This window comes from Serinus canaria, chromosome 2, assembly GCF_022539315.1.
Source record: "Serinus canaria isolate serCan28SL12 chromosome 2, serCan2020, whole genome shotgun sequence".
NCBI lineage: Eukaryota > Metazoa > Chordata > Aves > Passeriformes > Fringillidae > Serinus > Serinus canaria.
In genome coordinates this window covers 94,631,289-94,649,911 of record NC_066315.1, presented here as the reverse complement: position 1 = coordinate 94,649,911, position 18,623 = coordinate 94,631,289, and the positions used below count along the sequence as shown (strand labels likewise).

At 35.4% G+C, this 18,623-nt stretch overlaps 1 protein-coding gene across 1 annotated transcript in view; it reads right to left on the bottom strand.

Moving 5' to 3' along the window:
• Nucleotides 1-18,623, bottom strand: part of NETO1 (neuropilin and tolloid like 1) — a 62,257-nt gene that overhangs the window by 22,345 nt on the left and 21,289 nt on the right. The window contains exons 5-6 of the mRNA XM_009101699.4: nt 6,567-6,608; nt 6,325-6,452 (exon numbers count right to left, since the gene is read on the bottom strand). Of these exons, the coding sequence (XP_009099947.1) occupies nt 6,325-6,452; nt 6,567-6,608 (170 nt within the window). The remainder of the gene's footprint in view (nt 1-6,324; nt 6,453-6,566; nt 6,609-18,623) is intronic.

The following is an 18,623-nucleotide window of genomic DNA, read 5'->3' as shown; positions in this document are numbered from 1 at the left end:
GTGCAAACAGAGAGCTTCATACTTCATATTTTCTTCAGTTCTGGTGCTAGGAGAAAACTGTCTGTCAAAGATGACAATTTTTTATGGTACTTCTAAGACACTGTGATTCACAGCCAAGGCTCACATGTCAGAACACCAGTTTTCTAGACAGGTAAATTTCTTTGGATTTCTTTCCTTTGTCTTATTTGTTTCTTCAGACTTCTGTGACTATCCAATAGTTGACACTTACTCTGTCAAGTCATCCTCATTTTTTTATTTTGCATTCTAAAAATGCTCACAAGTGAGCAATATTTACAACTACTTGGTACTATTCTGCTTTTTAACACTAAAAACTGGAAATCAAATCCTTATTCTTCTGTTCTCTTTGACAGACATTTTATTACTTTTTCTAATAGCTTTTTAAAATTACATTTCTTAATAGCTATTTGGTTTCAGGATGCTGAGGTTCATTATTTGCCTATAGCTGAATGGAATAGATTCATGGTAACTTAAAAGTGGGGGTTTTGACAGTGTTACTCTGGCATGTGCATTGACATGCCTTCATAGAAGAGATTCTAAATACATGATTCCAAACATGTACTTGTCTTGCACCTTCATCTCAGAAAACTATTTCACATAAGGTATTTTATTAGTTTAATGTAGATAATATTTTCTACTTGTTTAGACATAATTTGTTCACTTTGTACTCACCTTGTATACATATGATGTGGTACTTTTTAAAATTAATAATATTTTTTGCATTATCTGTATGTTAGTAAGCTTCAGGGCTTCTTCAAAGAAGGAGATCATCTGAAGCTTGCAAAAGTTTTTCTGGCTGTTAGGTTATTCAGCCTTTAAATTTTATTTTTCTCCAACATTTCAAGAATCCCCACTCAAATGGCTCCTATTAAGTTTTACTGCACCACTTAAAGTTTCTCTTCTACAACTGATTAAAAAGCCTCCAAAAATTAGTGTATCTTAGTCTCCCAGTGCCAATAGCTTAAACTGCTTTTCTCACAAGCCTCATCTAAGAGCACAAATTTCCACTTCACATGAGAGAGCAGAAAATGTTTTGGTTGAGTCAGATCAGTTCAAACAGACTCACTTGCAGCCCTGCAATTTTCTACACCTCACGTTTCCTCCTGACTGTCTAGGAAATGCACGTACAACAGCCCAGTCTCCCTCCAGACTACACTCCCTATGAAGGCAGGTTCCTGGAACCAAAGAGCCATCCCTCCATTTGGTCAGGAGCATGCCTAGCAGCAGTGCAAACCCTCAGTAAACATACAAGGGTCTCAGTCACACCGGGTCCCACTGCCCCACTCCCAGCCTCACTCCTCACCACCCCAGCCCTGCCAAGTTACTGGCCAGCTTGTGCCTGGGCCAGCCCAGTCACCATGGCCAGGCCTGTCCCAGTCTCATTAGTCATGTCCTGGCACTGCAGCCTACCTCATCCTGGCTCCCTCCCATGTACTGGGTATCCCCTTCCCACTTCTCCCCAGTCTCTCTGCTTGAAACAAATGCCACCACTCCCCAGCAGCTCAGGGTTAAGGATGCTGCCATGATGTGTCAAATCTAGACACTCATTTATTGACACTTTGGGTTTCCTTAATCTCTTGTGTCAAGTCTTGCATGCTATAACCTTTGTCCAGTATCCTGTTCAGGCTGGGCAAGAGAATTAGTCATCACTTTGCTTAACTACCCTATAACATTATTTTATTTCTCATGGTGCAAATAAAGAGGCTACTCCCACTACTTGTTCAGCCTAAATGTACTTATTGCTCATTCCTCCAGAATAGATTATTTCCACTGGACTACATTCAAATTAAGTCCTGTTTTGATGCTGTTTCCTGAGGTGCCCAGAGCGTCTGATAATAACTGGTGTTTCTAATAGTACTGCTTACTGGTTTTTTTTTCCCAACATAAGAATATCATATTTGTAAATATTTTATTACTCTTACTAGCAAGTTCTGCTATGTTATTTTTTCTACAGGGCCTCTCAGAAAACAAACATGACACAAAGGTATCTTGCTGGGGAAGTTGCCCACCAAAGAGAGCACAAACATTGTTCTGTCTTCCTGGGGTTTCGTCAAACTATGCTGACCCATCCAACATAGAAAAACACTTGGTGATGTTATCCTCCAATACTTCACCCCTAACAGAAAGTAAGAAAACTATAATTCTATTCATTTTCTTATTTTCTAGTCCTAAATACAAAATCTTTGCATATCCACCATTTGCAGCGAATGCTGTCCCAGAAGTTTTCCAAATCACTGTGCAATGAGCTTCCTTCTTTGGGCTTTGTTCTACACTGAAGAATTTTCAGATCAGGAAATCCCTCCAGAACTTTATTGTTCTGGATGGGTTAGCACTTTCAGTCAGCAGCTCTCTTCTTAATCTTCCATTCTTGCTCTGAATACAAATTGTGGTCACATTCAACATGAAGTGAAGAACCATAGTGTTATTCCACTCAAAACTCACAGCTATCTTACTCAGCAGGAGCTGACTTTGAATGATTACAAGAAACACAGACCTTACAACTAGTCACTTTCACTATCTAAGACTCTAGCTCTGCATATTAGTTGTGTTCAGACTGCCTTCTGCACTTGGAGAATGTTTGGTTTCTGCATGCACTTCAGATTTATTTTTCTCTGTGTGTCTGTGTCAGGGTGTGTGCGTGCATGTGTGATACAAGGTAATAATCAATGATGTCTCTTTTTAAGTGCATGCAACAAATTTTCTGCTCTCTGTCCCCTTCCTGAGCACTGAGGATAGAAGCATTTGACCCAGACTGCCAGTGTGAAGCTCAAGTTTAGAGACCTCAAGTACACACTTCCTGGCTGATCTCATTGCTCATATATTGAGCTCAGACTTGGCTGGAATCTGGAATTGGAAACCAAGGGAAGGACTTGCATCTTGCTTCTGCAGACAGTTTAGACTGGATGAGCTTACGCCAAATGAAATTGCAAGCAACTCACATTCTGGCACAGTTTAATTAAGAAACTAAAGATGAAAAAATCCAACACACATTCTCTCTGAGAAACTCTTGCCTTTTAGGCATAATTCCCAGTAACAAATTGTGCAGCCCAGGGTAGAGGAACATGTGGATTTAAAGATGTCTGGGTAGTTCTCACTGTTCTTAGCAGGAGAACTTGTTTTCATAGGTGCAAACTGACATAAATTAAAATGATGTCATTAAGTAACTGTATTGAATACGTCATTAATTCAAGGTTAGATAGGGACAAAGGAAGCTGACTGTAAAAAATGGACAGTAGGTTCCAGTTCAATTGAATCAGACCCATAAACAATCTTATCATAAACCTTACTTTATACAAAGTTCTTAAAAATATATCCACTTGTTCCTCCTTCCTTAATAGCTGTATATTTTTCAGCTTGTCCCAGTGTGATGAAACCATAATTGTGTGTGCATCTATGCATGTACATGCTTGTCTGTGTGTACTTAAATATATCTGTTTGAAAAACTACACTAAGTTCAAATGCTAAATTGGACTTACCCCCCAAAAATCTTGAAAAATCTTTTTTTTTCCTAGCTTACTGTGAAACCTTTCAACTCCATGTTAGGCAATACTGATTTATATACATTTATATTGCTCAATCTCTACAAGCAGGTAATTCTGTAAGGTGGGTACAGCAGGATCTATCAAGAGATGACCCAGTCCAGCCCTCTGCCTAAAGGTAGGATTATTAATGTTTCTCTCATTTTTCACAGCTTGTTATCTAATCTGCACTTTCAGACCACTAACAATGCCAGCTGAACAAATCAGCCCTCCTTGATGTTCAACTTTTCTTCCTTTGTATTTAACATGAAACTTTCTTCCAGAGTGTGGGACCCTGAGTTATTATATATACATTGGCATCACAGCATTTCTTTTTCCTTGTAAGTGTTATTGCATTGTATTACTCTCCTTCACACAATTTTCTAGATGACATTAAATGATATTCAGTATTACTTCATTTTTCTAAAACTTTCTTGTTGCTCTCCATTCCAGGTGCCCTTCAGCTAGGATAATACTTCTTGGAATGCAACACAACTAAATGCAGATATGGAAGTTTATGAAGAATTAATGAACATTAATTTTTAGCCCTCTACTAAGAGTAGTAGTTTAGTATTCTTCTGATAGACAATGTATTTTCAGTTACATAAATATCCAGTTTGGAGTTTTACATCAGAACTGAAGTATGGATAAATACTACAGGTAGGTAAAATTGTGATTTTTAGCAGGGCTTTGAATCATATAGAACTTCGGAGTCAGACCGAGTAAGAATATCACAATTACATTATATCATCAACCATAAACTTGAATTTAGACTATAGGGAAATGCTATTGGCTTAATTAACTGTGCCGATTATAACAACAATTTTGTGTTTGTCTGCTTTCCTTCTACTAATACCTAAATACATTATAGAATAGTTTAAATTTGAAGGGACATATAAAGGTCCACTGGACCAACTTCCCTGTCATGAGCAAGGATGTCTTCAACTAAATCCAGTTGCTCAGATCCCCATCCAACCTGGCCTTGAATGTTTCCAGGGATGGTCATCGACCAACTCTCTGAGCAACATGATCCAGCATTTCATAACCCTTATTGTAAAAATATCTTCCTCATATCTAGTCCAAATCTCCCCTTTTAGGTTAAAGCACCTTGTCTTACCACTACTGATTAAATACTTGTCCCCCTTTTTCCTTACAGGCTCCCCCTTAGTACTGGAAGGCTGCTATAGGGTCTTCCCAGAGTCTTCTCTTCTCTGGACAGAACAAACTTTCGTCTCTTGGACAGGTTCTCCATTCCTCTTGCTATTTTTGTGGCTGTTCTCTGGAGACATTGGCCAAGAGGTCAATGTCTTTTCTGAGCTGAGGACCCCAGAGCTGGATGCAGCACTGCAGGTGGGGGTCTCACCAGAGCAGAGCAGAGCCGAGCAGAGGGTCAGAATCTCCTCCCTCACCCTACTGGCCATGCTGTTTTTGATGCAGCCCAGGACACAATTGGCTTTCTGGGCTGGATGTGCACATTTCTGGGGTATATTCAGCTTCTTATCCACCAGAATCCCCAAAACCTTATTGGCAGGGCTGCCCTCCATCTGTTCTTCCTGAAGTTTGTATCGATACTGGGATTAGCGCTGAATGAATATAAACTGCCTCTAACACATGGAATAATCATTCATCAGTCCAATCATTTCATATCACTACTTAGTGTAGCAAAATGGGAAGCTCATCTACTTAATTGAAAACCTCTATCAACATTAATTTTTTCCAAAAGTAAAAAAAAAAAATAATTTATAAGATGAAAGTATATTCTGGAAATCATTTATCTGTAGTCTTTATGAGCCAACCCTTTTCCTATACTTTCCCAATAAAAAAAATATGCTGATACTAATGATTTTTTTTCTTCTGAAAACCTTTCCTGAAGAGAACCCTTCAACATTCATCCATGTGTCATTCTGATGAAGAAACAATTACATATTCAGTACAGTCTCCTAACTGAGGTTATACAAAAAAAGCCCTTATCAGTTTAAAGGCAGCAGAGAGTAGTGCATATATAAATGCTATTTTCTAAAACCTTTCCTATCCAATAAAAGACAGCTAGAAAAAGTATACTGTGGGGTGTCTTTTACACAGTGATTGCAAGTAGGTGGGAGGCATAAAGCTGTTCCTGTTGCAAAGAGGGGAGAAGTGGTAGTGTAACCAGCAACAATTAATGCATATCATAACTGATAAATTATGGATAAGAGAGAAAATCAAGGGGAATCCAAGAAAAGTATTTTTGAATTCATTGCAGCCCTCTCATGTTTCTCACAAAGCTCTGGCTTGCTGACTGTGAAGGAAAAGAAATGAGAACACTCTATGTGTCTCTAAACCAAAGAAATTAAAGGCTTCAAACAGAGGAACATTAATTTACTTTAGGTCCATTTTCATAGTTCCCAGATGAGAAACAATGATGACCTCAAGGAGTCAGCAGTGCCCCCTTAGTTGTTTCTATGTTAGGTATTTGAAATATGTTGAATATTAAATTATAAGATTACTTCCCACTTTAAAACACACATTGATTCTTTAAAAATATGAGCAAAATTAAAGATGAATTTAAGAAAATTACTTATGGCACAAAAAACACATTAGTATTGCCCAAATCATCACTTATGAAGAAAGGTGGTTATTGTGGCTGAGATGATAAATTACCCTTCCACAGCAGAAGGAAAAAAACAGTTTACAGTTCAAGCTGTAAAGTTATTAAACAAGATCTGACTGTACTAAGAAATGCACAATATATTAGAAAAGGCAATTTCTTAAATTAAATGGCAAATCAGCAAGTGGATGAAGGACTGACCTTGGATCGGGGTGGTGCTCGGATGTACCATTTACAGTCTACTGCTTCAGTTTCAGAAGCTTTTCCTTCTTTAACAATTTGTACAGATTCCACAATTCCTTCAGGTCCTCCCATCTCAAACTCACAAACTGAATAACAAAACACCAGAAAAAATGAAACCTGAACAGCAAACAAAAATTTTTTCTACAGCAGAGTATAAAGGCCTCCAAGTTAGAAAAAAACCCCAAAAACAACATACCAACCTGGCAATGGCTTCAAAACGCCAAGGTCCTTAAAATCTGGATCTTAAAAATAGAGAAAGACAAAATTAGTTTTGTTCAATATCTAGGATGTTATGCTAATGTGTTCAAATTTTATAATGCACTTTAGTTGTATAATTATACATACACTTATTGGAAATGGGAACTGTTTCAAAACTATGACAACACAATAATTATTAATGCAGAAATTATTGATACCATCATACCAAGTTATTTTTTCTGTTATGAAATCCTGCTTTTCTCTGTAGCTCTCTTTCAGAAGGGTACAAAAATATTTCTGCATTCACTAGCAAGTGAGAACATCACATAGCTAAACACATGACATTTTAATACATCAGCGTAGTGAAAGAAGATATATTTACAGACCCATTCAGAATCTTTTTGCCTATTTTGCATTTTGAAGAATAATACTCAACTTAACTAGAGAAATCCAATCTTAATTCTGTGTTTATAAATACTCTGCTATCCCTACTGAACAAAAGGAGACACTTTCTTTGTCAGAAGCATACTTTTGGTCTTACTGGAAAAAAATACCATAAGAATTATCATTAGCAGTCATTGTGCAGACAAGGTAATCAGTCTAATATGTGTGCCATTTTCCATCAGATAAACATGATTGTGTTTATTATCTGAGAGGGCTTGTATCATGCCTTCATAGTCAGGTGTAATACAGAGATAAAATGAGTTGGTCTTAGACCTGTGCTTCAATAGACAACCATCCATATACAAATCATCATTTCACAAACTTTGGCTCAGGTTGAAGATACTGCCCAAAACCAGAAATATGGGGGGCTAAGGCAATTAAAAAAGTAATTTCTTAGAATAGACTGGTCTTGTCTGGGAAATTTTTATCACTTGCATTGCTTTTCTACCTAAAATGAATGTTGTGCAATGCTTTTCTCATTTACACATGAAACTGATCTTGTTTCAGAACTGGGTCTGTGTAGAAAGAACTATAAATAAAAAATTGAAGAGGAGAAGCTTTGGAAGAATGAGATGTATCAAATGAAAAAAATTAAACTCACAACTAATCTGCTCTTTCCCTCCAGCCTTAGTCAATTTGGAACAGTAAGACTCATAACCAGATAATATAACAAAGTAGTCTAGTGCTGCATAAGCAAGATCAGCCATTTTAATCTAAACAGTCAGAACGTGTTGACTTCAAAAACTGGAGTTGTAAGATCACTTCTTATATTACCCATCTATAACCAGGCTGCTGTTCTTCCCAAACTTCTTTTACAGTTGCACAACATAAATCATGAGTAAAAACTCATGAACTTACAGGACTGCCAATATAGCTGAGTAGACAATTAGTATTATTTGTTGTATATTGTTGTAGATCAGTAGATAGATATGATTACCAAAAACACTAAAGGCAATCAAATATTTCAGCTAACGTACTTGGGATGCTGATATCTAGGTCTGAAGGTGAGAAAGGAAAGGAAATCTGCTTTTACTTATGGTTTGAATTACCATCCCGGTATCTCATGTAACTATTGCATTTCTTCCTTTTACTGAGTTTGCTAGGATTACTCTGATTAGCTGCAAACACTCCACCACGTTAGTAAAGTACATAGGAAGAAAGAAAGCAAAAACTGTCCTTCCAGAATTTTCCCCATGTGTGAGTTTTCATATAAAGCAATTTCAGAAGCAAGAATCCAGGCTGAAGTACATTCTAGACCATATAATTTGACCCATGAGACAGCTCTGAGAGTATCTTCTCATTCAACAATGCAGTAACATTGGAAGAACACATACAGAAATGCACAGTCTGTTAACATTCTAGAAATATGGTAGACCTGCTCAGTTTAAAAAAAAAAAAATTTTGCAAGTTCTCAACGTTTCAAGACTGAAAGAGAAATAAAATCTACAGCGTCTGAGGTGATAACCCTTCATTAAATATTGCTACTATACCAATACTACTGTAATAAAAACAAAATCTGTAAATAAGGTATTATCACGCATGCTTAAAATTCACCCATGTTTGAGCATATTTAACTAGCCAATATTTGCTTTTTAAATAGTGTCCCATTAAAAGGATTAGGTTTTAGCAGCTCTTCTGTATGTAATTCAATCAAATTGTTATTCTCAGTCTGGTTGGGTCAGAACATTACTGTTATATAAACACTGACTGGCTAGATTTTCCAATAGATCAAAATCATGTTCCCGTGAGGAAAACACTCAAGACTGGAAAACTTTTCTGTGAAAAATAAGATGGATCACTCATAAGTAGAGAAAAAAAACCAGAGGTAAAATAGGAAGCAATATGGAGCTGCTAGAGACAATCCAACAGAGGGTCATGAATTTTTTTAAGGGACATATAAGGAAAGGCTGATAGACCTGGGACAGGTCAGTCTGGAGAAGGGAAGGGTCAGAGGGGATCCCACCAATGTGTACAAGAACCTAATGGAGGGGCTCTAAGAAAATGAAGTCAGGCTCTTTTCATTGGTATCCAGTGACAGAACAAGATGCAATGAACACACATTGAATCACAGGAGGTTCCATCTGAATATTAGGAAAGACTTCTACAGTATGAGGTGACTCAGGGCTAGCAAGGTAGCCAAGAGGTTGTGGAGTCTCTGTCCTTGGAGATATTCAACAGCTGCCTAGACACGATCCTCGGCAAATGGCTTTAGGTGACCCTGCTTGAAAAAGGGGTTGGACAAGTTAACCTCCAGAGATACCTTCTTAGACCAGCCATTTTCTGATCCTCTGATTGGTAAAAACTAAACAATAGAATTGGATAATAGTGAAATAGCCAATCAAAAGTCTAGACCTGTTATCTGAGGTAGTAGCAGAAGTTAGACAAACCTCTATCACAATGCAGACCTGGTTTTGTGGAATTTGCTCTGAGTTGCAGGAACATATACAGGTTTCAAAAAACTCCACTATGTCTTCAAGGGAGACTCTAAAGATTTTGGATGCTAGCTTTGGAATCTATATTTTCCATGAAAACCATTTTACATATCTTTATTTTTCATTTGACTGTTTCTATGCAAGAAGTCTGGCTCTTCTAAGCAGCTGGCAAACATGGAATTTAAACAGAAAAACAGGAGGCTAATTGTAAGGAGTTAGGGTACTGATTGCAAAAAAATCTTATGAAATGAAGAAAACTGTAAAGTTAAAAGGCATTGTACATCAACTGGATTAAGTCTTCAAAATATGTGTAAATGACTTTGTTTACAAGTACACTGCAGCATCTTATGAGATTTCCCAACAAAGGTATATCCATACAGAAATATGTTTACCCACTCATGCATGTATGCATGTAACACCTCACTCCATGTCACTTACACAGAAAGTGAAAGAGTTTAAAATTACAGTAGTTGAAAAATTTCTGTAAGACATAAGAAAAATGAATAAAGTTCAAGGTACTTACTAGCAACATGATGTTATGCTGGTAATTATTATTGCAAATCAATTTTAAAAGATCATGTGTTGAATTAAAAACTCCATAATTGTATAAAGATCATTCAACTTGTCTTTAAAGAGAGATGGCACAATACTTTTAAAAGTAATGTTGTAATACAGAAAAATTAGAGTAAATTAGAGTATTTTTGCTCTTTAAAAGGCAAAGTTTCCAAGTATACCTCTCATCTTTTATCCATGTTTCCTTAGCTTTTCATATAAAATTCATCTTGGCACTTTCTTACCCAGAAAACTTCAAACCTGCTGCTTTCACTGATAAAAAATAATATCTCACTCTGGAAGTCAAAATATATAAGTCAAAATTTTAATATCTCTTTTAAAAAATGGAAGATTGACTTTATGTGTTCCTGATCATATCTGGACTACAGTATACTTAATTACACTTTTTTTTTAATATCTGAACAGCAATACATACAGTAAAGAAGACAAGTTATTGCTGTACAGTTAAAAGTCAAGAGGAAGTAAATGTGTAATACAAAATTCTGGTGTTGAATAACTTTTGAAGTATTTTTCTCTTTTCTTCCATAAATGAGAGGCAGAGGAACTATTTGAACTACTTGAACAAACTATATATTACAAAGAGTTGATGTTTAAAACCTAAGGGGGTTTTTGTCATATGTGAATACAAAAACCTCCTTTGTAATTGATATAATAGAGAAAGTAGTCACAATAGGTTGAAGCCATATTTCCTAATCAGAAGTAGGGAAACTGTCCACTTTTATTCACTGATCAGACAGCTGTAGATATATCTTTTCACTTCTCTGTTTTTGACTAAAATAAGTATTTGACTCCTATCCATCAATATTTAAGTAATTTTAACACATGCACGTGCTTTTCTGTCAGACAACTTATTAGAGACCTGATTTGTCATGTAAGTACTCATAGAAAAGTAAAAAGAATTGCACTATACAGCAAACCACTAGTTATTTATCTGCAAGTTTACTAAGTCAAGTTCTTTTAGATGATTTCTGGGGGCCTAAACCAGCCTTGTCCTCTTGGGGGGTGAGGTATAGTTCACTATAAAAGCAGAGCTTGCACAGCTCAGTACAGAAAAATATGATTATTCTAAGGTATTTTATGTCATTGCCTCATATATATTTGATGATAGAGTAAAAGTAATGGAAGAAGAGGGCCAAAAGCATAAAAATCTTCTCAAAGAATTACTAATATAATTCTAAAATAGAAAATCATTTCTGTACCCAAACATTTTTTTGTGTGGTGTTCAAAGGAAACTTAGTTATTCTGCTGGGGAGAGTAAAGAAAAAGTGGTAAGAAAAAAATATGAAGTTAAATTGCTATGCAAAACCCCATACATTATTTCTTATTAGCCTAAAATGAAATTCGTTCTGATGGCTCCTTTCATATTTGTAGTCTTCTTGGAACTTCCATATATATTTCTATATTTGTACTAATGATACCAAAAGGTGTTCAAAGAAAGTCTCTAGTTTGCAAGAGACTGTGGAAAGTTCTGTAATAATTATAGTTGGTGATATTATGTACTATATTTGCTCTCTATTCTCTATGTTTTCTTTTTGAGGACAATATTGTGATCAATTGCAGCTTTTTTTGAAGATTACATATTTGTAACCTAAAATAATGCTTCTCAATTTTTTTCTCTTAACATAGTCATGAAGGAACTCAAAGCTGGTAAGTGCAAATGTAGCAGTGAACATGACTTGTTATTTCACCTTGAACATCTACCTGCTATTAAATCAGCAAAAAGTCATTTGAAGGCAAATATCGTTGAAATAACACAAGCTATTATCCAAAAGTTTGATTTCTACAATACCTTCTTTCTTTATTTTCTTTTTTGTCACTTTACTACTCTCAGCTCATACTTACAAAGTATTTGTTTAGTGTAATTAGTATATATATAGCTATTTGTAAACTAATTGTATTGCTATGGTGACCTCAGTAAAATGAGATATACTGTAAGTGTTCGCAGTAGTTGGACATTTGTATGCCAAAATTAAGTGTTTCTTTATTTCATTGCCATGTATTTAGAAATAAAAAAGCCAACATCAGAAAAAAAAAAGAAAAAAAACAAAAAAATAAAAACAAAATCCATCTCTTTGAGTAACTTTTTTGCTCAGATTGGTCAAACTGAGCAGACAAGAAGCACCTGAATAAATTCCACTGGAACAGAGCGCATGATAGCAGAAGTTGCTGTTAAATTTCTGTTTTCATTCACACAGTGACAGGCTTTGAGATTTAGCCTGCTTGTCTCTGTTGTTTATTCTGCAAACCCTTGAAAAAGTAGGGCCTATCTCCTGTGTAAATTTTGTTATGGATGGGAGCCACGTCAGAAAGCAAAAGGTTACATGAGATTCCGGGTCTCAACCTCAAAGGGTGTTTCAATCCTCTGCTCCAGAATCCCAGAAGTGAGAAGTGCTTTTTGGAACTAGTGACAAAGGAGAGCAAGAATGGGCAGCAATGTCATACTCAGGCTGATGGGTGGAAAGAGGAAGTCCTGGAGCCCTGCTATGTGTGGGATCATTTTTATTATGTTCAATATTTACACTAGCAGCTGAGTGCTCCACTTAGGCATTATATTCCCTTTATGCAGCACATTCTGTGTGGAAATGCAGGGAAAAAATGATGCCATGATGAATATCTCAAGGGCTGCATATACCTTCACTTGCTGGTTGCCTGAAAATATTGAAACAAGACTGAAGGAGCTCAGGAGTCCACTTTATCTGAGTAATGCAGCCTTGCTGTGACACTGCAGCTGACTCGACTGCCAGGACTTACTATTAGTCAAGGGCAGCACCTTGTCTGTGTCTCCCCAAGATAATATCCTGGAGGCTGCCTGTAATTGACTGATGGCCTCTTAACTGGACTAGGAAGAGAGATGTGCAACACTATAGTGGGTTTTCCTAAATAATGGTAAATTCTAAATATTCCTAGTCATGCAATTTCAGCAGGATACTACTAAAGGCTCAGGATTTGTCTCATCATTTTTTTTAATAGATGACTCCTAGCCCAGTCCAAGGAAATAACACTTTAAGTTCATGTCAGAAGACTAGGGGGAAAAAAAAGCCCTGATGTTTAGCCACAACTAAACTTAAAGTACCAGGCATTACTTCTGCAGACTGAACCTATGTACACATGGTTATTTCTTGCTACCACTGAGTGCAGAATCTGCACATCCTTTTCAAGATATTTATGCTGTACTAGTCCACTGGGTGGATTTCTCAGGACAGAAGGATCTTATGAAAATAACTTTGTGATTTAGAATAGCCTTTGATGTTTTCATAGGAGAAATGTTTTCTCCTAGTTTTACCTCAGAACATTCAACAGAACGAATGCATTCACTGAAGTGTTCTTTTGAATAGCTACATCTTTTAGACCTCTAATAGTTAACAGAATATACTACTTGTGCTGCTTCAAGTAGCACTGTATAACCCGTTGTTCACTGCACATTGTGGCACATTTCCAATTTAAAAAGAAATACAACATACTGTTTACACCTACTAATATTCTCCTGCTGTAGCTGGGCATGCCAGTGATGGCATCTTTTTGAAGATAGCTGCCTCTTAATGAGAAACTCAAATATCTCCCCTAGTTCCACCTGTGAATAATTCACTTTCCACTTTAACAAGCAAGTTCTTCCGCTGCTTCAATTTTTTTTTTTCCTATTACAGACTAACAAAGGACCAGGTGATCTTTTGCTAAAGTAAAGAGAGAGCACCAAAGGGAATGGAATTGTGTTTGTAAAAACAACTGCTTGCTTAATTGTCTTAATTGCTATATATCAGAAGGAGATGAAACAGGCAAAATGCTACAGAAAATTGGATTTTTAGAGTGGAAAAAATGAAATAGCCATAGACTGAAAAAACCCCATTCATCAGTTTATTGTGCAACTGCTAGATTTTTGAAAGTTGTTGAATGAATTATATTCTAGTACTCTCCTGTGACAAAGTCATTGTATGATTCAAAAAGTCACTGTCACAGGATGTTTTTAAAATGTATTCTGTATCCAGGGTAGAAATCTTTAGGATCAAAGGGAAAAAATCTAGGTTTTCATCCCCACTGGAACCTGAATGTTCTCTTTCTAAAGGAAAAAATTAGAAAATAAAAAAGTAGCATATATCAAAGGAAAAGTGAAATTCATTTCTTAAACCCAATTGTCACCTCCAATTGTAATTATATATGCCCACCACAGACCCTTTCAGGGAACAAGAAGGGGAATTATAAAAGCCACACAGCTCAGTGTGTTGCTGAGAAATGCATATTAACACCAAGTCCCAAAAACAACTGTGGAAAGAGTAAGTTTTCTGTCCTGTCATTTTAGAATTCATAGCAGTATAAATTTCAGTGACACCAGATCTTTCCTTTCTCTTCTGCTACTCTTAGGAGGTTTTTCTGGTTAGACACTTTCCTTTCAGGGAACACTGAGCTGGTGACCTCAGCATTTCCCCAATGTACAGGATGAGAAGATTTGTTTCTAAGAACTTTAGCTTCAGATTATATTGGGGAGGGTCTTTGGAGAAATTCTAACACTTTTGCTTCTTCATCTTTTTAACTGCATAGAGCAGCAGCTCTCTCTGAGGAAGTGTTTCAGAAAGAACATAGCTCTATGTTAACTGTGAATTCCCTACATAATTACCCACTTACATTACCCACAAACATGAATTTTACATTTTATTATACAAGGTAACATTCAGATATTAAAAGGATATAAATAATACATTGGATGCTAGCAATAATCATTTCCCCTTTTCCAGTATTATGCAATTCAGCTTCTCCTGAGACTGTGGGAGGAAAAAGTTTAGACAATTTTTTGGTTAATCAAGACTTTACAGCCAGGTTTTTTGGCTTTCAGTTAATTTGTTTCCTGTTGGTTATAACTTCATTAGAGTGACATTCAATTTTGTTCAAATTGATTTTTTTTCCTCCAATTTCATGCAATTAAAAGTGCCACAGAAAGTTCAAACCACACTTAATTCCTTTTACTGACCTAGAGTTGACATAAATTGTTCGAAACAAGACAGAGGTCAGCTATGACTTCTATTTTGATGAGAAAAGTCCTTTTCTCAATAAGCATACAGTTGCTTTACTATGCAAACCAAACACAATTCATACCAACTCTAGCTCCAAACTTTTCCACTGAAATGAACAACTAAAGATTGCTTTTCATAAACACTAACATATGTTTTACTGCATGGTTGTAGGGAAAAAATAACATGAAAATAAATTCTGAACCAGGGGATGTTTTCTTCTATTTTTTTTTACTTTTTCTTTTAACAACATTCTTCTGGTGGACCCTCAGTCCTCTCTAAGTAGCATTTATGCCACATGCTCTGTGTTCACAAAATGACCTCAAAGTGGTTTGTCAAGAACATCACAAACAAGGGAGTCTGTGGGTAAGTGGAGATTTGGAACCTAGAATTTGAGCAGATTTACATTCACATCTATGAAAATCTTTTGCCTCTGACCTTTCCTTACCCCACAAACTCCAGATTCTGCTATCCTTATACAGTGATTATATTAAGAATAGATTAGTAAATTTTTAATTCTATTATCATAACATTAGATTTAAGGTTTAAAAATTATTGTTTTCATGGAATTTAACTGATTTACATTTTTTCCTCCTCTGAACAATATCTAGTGGTCTGAAGAAGTAATTTTCTTTTCACTGGATTTGTTCATAATTTTAATACTGATTCTAAAAGAAGCCACAATCTGAGGTGAATTTAGCAATTGATTGTCCTACACTAACTGACTGGTTCAGCCCAATACAGAGAATAAATAGTGATCTTCTGCATCACAGTAATGAAAATGACTTTGTGATTCATTGAATCACAATTTAGAAAGGCAGTTCAGAAGTCCTTATGTCTGCTTTACACAATACCCAGTATTGCTATGTAAGAGGCGGAAGAGACGGGGAAAGGAACAGCAAAGTGGGTGCTGATTAGAGATTGTCTAGTTCTACCATTGATGTGGTAATATTTAGAAGGAATGAGGTCTCAGGAGAGTTTTGACTTGCAGCAGAAGCAGGTCAAAACATGATGGCCAGTCACAGCTCTCAGGATGGTTAAGTCCTTAGGGGTCAGCCGCTTACCCAACAAGTAGACAATAATTAAATTTCATTTGACCAGATCAAGTTTTTAACTGCCAAACAGCAGGATTTTTCCTAGCTTGATTTAAAAGAGTCATTTAAAGTTCTAGAGATAAAAAAGGAAAAAAAAAAGTAAAATATAAATTAAACCTTTCATTTAAAAGCGCTTAGTAAATAGTTGATCTATATTTGTATTGAAATATCACTGATATGCAGTATTCTAGAATAAAAATAACTATTTTATTGCTAAAAATTATATGTGTGGAGGATGCACATAAAATTACAGAGCTCCAAACTACCAAATCTGATTTTTAAAATCCTAGGCCAGTATGGAACTTGTTTTAAAAAAAATTCTAAAATTATTTTGTAGAATTTCAATATGGAATTCATTATTAACCAGTTGTCTAAACCTGATAATGAAATCAACATTTAGGAATAAAATATTTTTAGGCAGTATTTTCTGCATTCTCTTTTAATACTTATTTTCACATAGACTTGAGAAACGAGCTACAGGAAAAAGAAAGGGAAAAAAGCCAAAAGAAAACAAGAGGAGTATAATACAATCTTTTGTTAACCCACATACTGCAACCAGCAGATTTGATAACATTGTCTCTTGAGCTTCAACTATCAGATAACATCTGGCAAATGATGTATGTAAGTCCTGTTACACAACATCTTCTGGCTTCTCAGTGTCATCTAGGGGACTGATATGTGACTGGAATAACACATTTCACACTGCCTGCTTCTGTCATGCTACTACAAAATTTTAACAATGGATGTGGCACAAAAGTGAGTTTATTTATTTATGAATTCTCAAAAAATATTTTTCAATTCCCTTTTTATCATCTTATTCAGGACTCAAGGAAACTTTCTTAACAGAAATTGCTGGATATTACATAGACTTTTGACATCCAAGTAGTCAAATAGACTTGTTGCATTTCTAATTTGTAGTGACCTCCAGAGCAATATTTTTGAAGTGTTGGTCAAAAGTATTTGCTTATTTATTTTCACAATTTTACAATGAATTTATTCCCTTCAATGGCATCCTCAATTGCTTGGTAAATCTCATCACCCTATATATTAAAAGACAAAAATTAATTGGAAGTACATTTTTTCCATGTGTATTCTAAAATATTTTTTTCTCATTGAAGTTAAAACCTCCTCTACAACCCTATCTGAGGAAACCACAATGTCAGGCATTCCTCTCCCTAGTGAATTACAGACTGCACTGTGATCATGTAAACAATGTGCATTTGAAATAATCAAGATTTTTCAGAAGAAGAAGATTATTATTATTATTATTATCATTATTATTATTATTATTAATAATAATAATAGTAATAGTAGTAGTAGTAGTAGTAGTAGTATTCTCTTTCAAAAAACTATCCATAAGTACTGCTCCATTTTTATTTTAAAAAAGACCCTTTGACAGTGAATGCACAAAAAAAAAGTTGTAGTGGGAATGTGGTAAAAAATGCACTGGAAATTTATTTTATGTTTCAAAGTTTAAATCCAAGGAGTGGAGCCAGTACTCACTGCAACTGATTGCAGAACTTGTCTCACTTCATTTTACAACTTGTAAATCTGACTGACCAACTGAGTTGGACCAAAAAGGCTTATCTGAATTAATTATGTTGTTCTAAGCAGAAGATGATTGAAGAAAATAATTTCATTTCAGACAATTCCAGGATAGCTTTTTTAGGGACAAAGGTATCTAGAGGAAGAATAGTACAGGAAGACAGAAAAATCATTGTCATGATTCTCTAATTCCAACAAAAGCTCAGCTTACTGTAACAGAATATTAAAAAAAAAAAAGAAGGAAAAGCTGAGTGAGTAAGTTTAATCTATTTAATGCTATATTAGTTTGATACTGATCAAATGGAGAAATGTTGAATTGATATAGATCTACCACATAATTTGTGTGAAGGTAGAAAACGAGTTTTAAGTAATTAAAAGAGTTGAAGAAATGGTAGCTTTGCTCTCCAAAACTTACAGATATTTAATTTTTACTTCATTCCCTTGGTAGAAAGGTAGAGGACAGTCTTTAAACATACTTTTAAGTAAGAACCCAAGCCTAGAGATTGCCTGGATTTAGGCACATGCTTACATGTAGGCTTCCTGAAATTCTTTGCTAAATTGAGACTAGATTTAGTGGCTTGTCAGTGCAGCATTTGAGTATAGTAAGCTTAAGCAACTGTTCTTTGGAATTATCCTTGGGCATATCAGAAAGTAATTTCAGAGATTTTTGATGGATTACAGCGTTAAATTATGGTAGCTGTTATTTTTATTTGGCCTGAGGACCTTTATGAAATGAACAGGTTTTGCAGAGAAAAAAATCAGGACACCTAACATTTGGATTTGTCACAAAAAAAAAAAAAAAAAAAAAAAAAAAAAAAAAAAAAAAAAAAAAAAGCAAATTGAAAATATGTATGTATTGAACATAAATTGAACAAAAAAATAATTTGTTGATTTTCCCTAACAAGAGATTAAGTATATATCTATCCAATGTGAATTAAAAATATAAGGAAAAAAAAAACCAAAAACTTGCC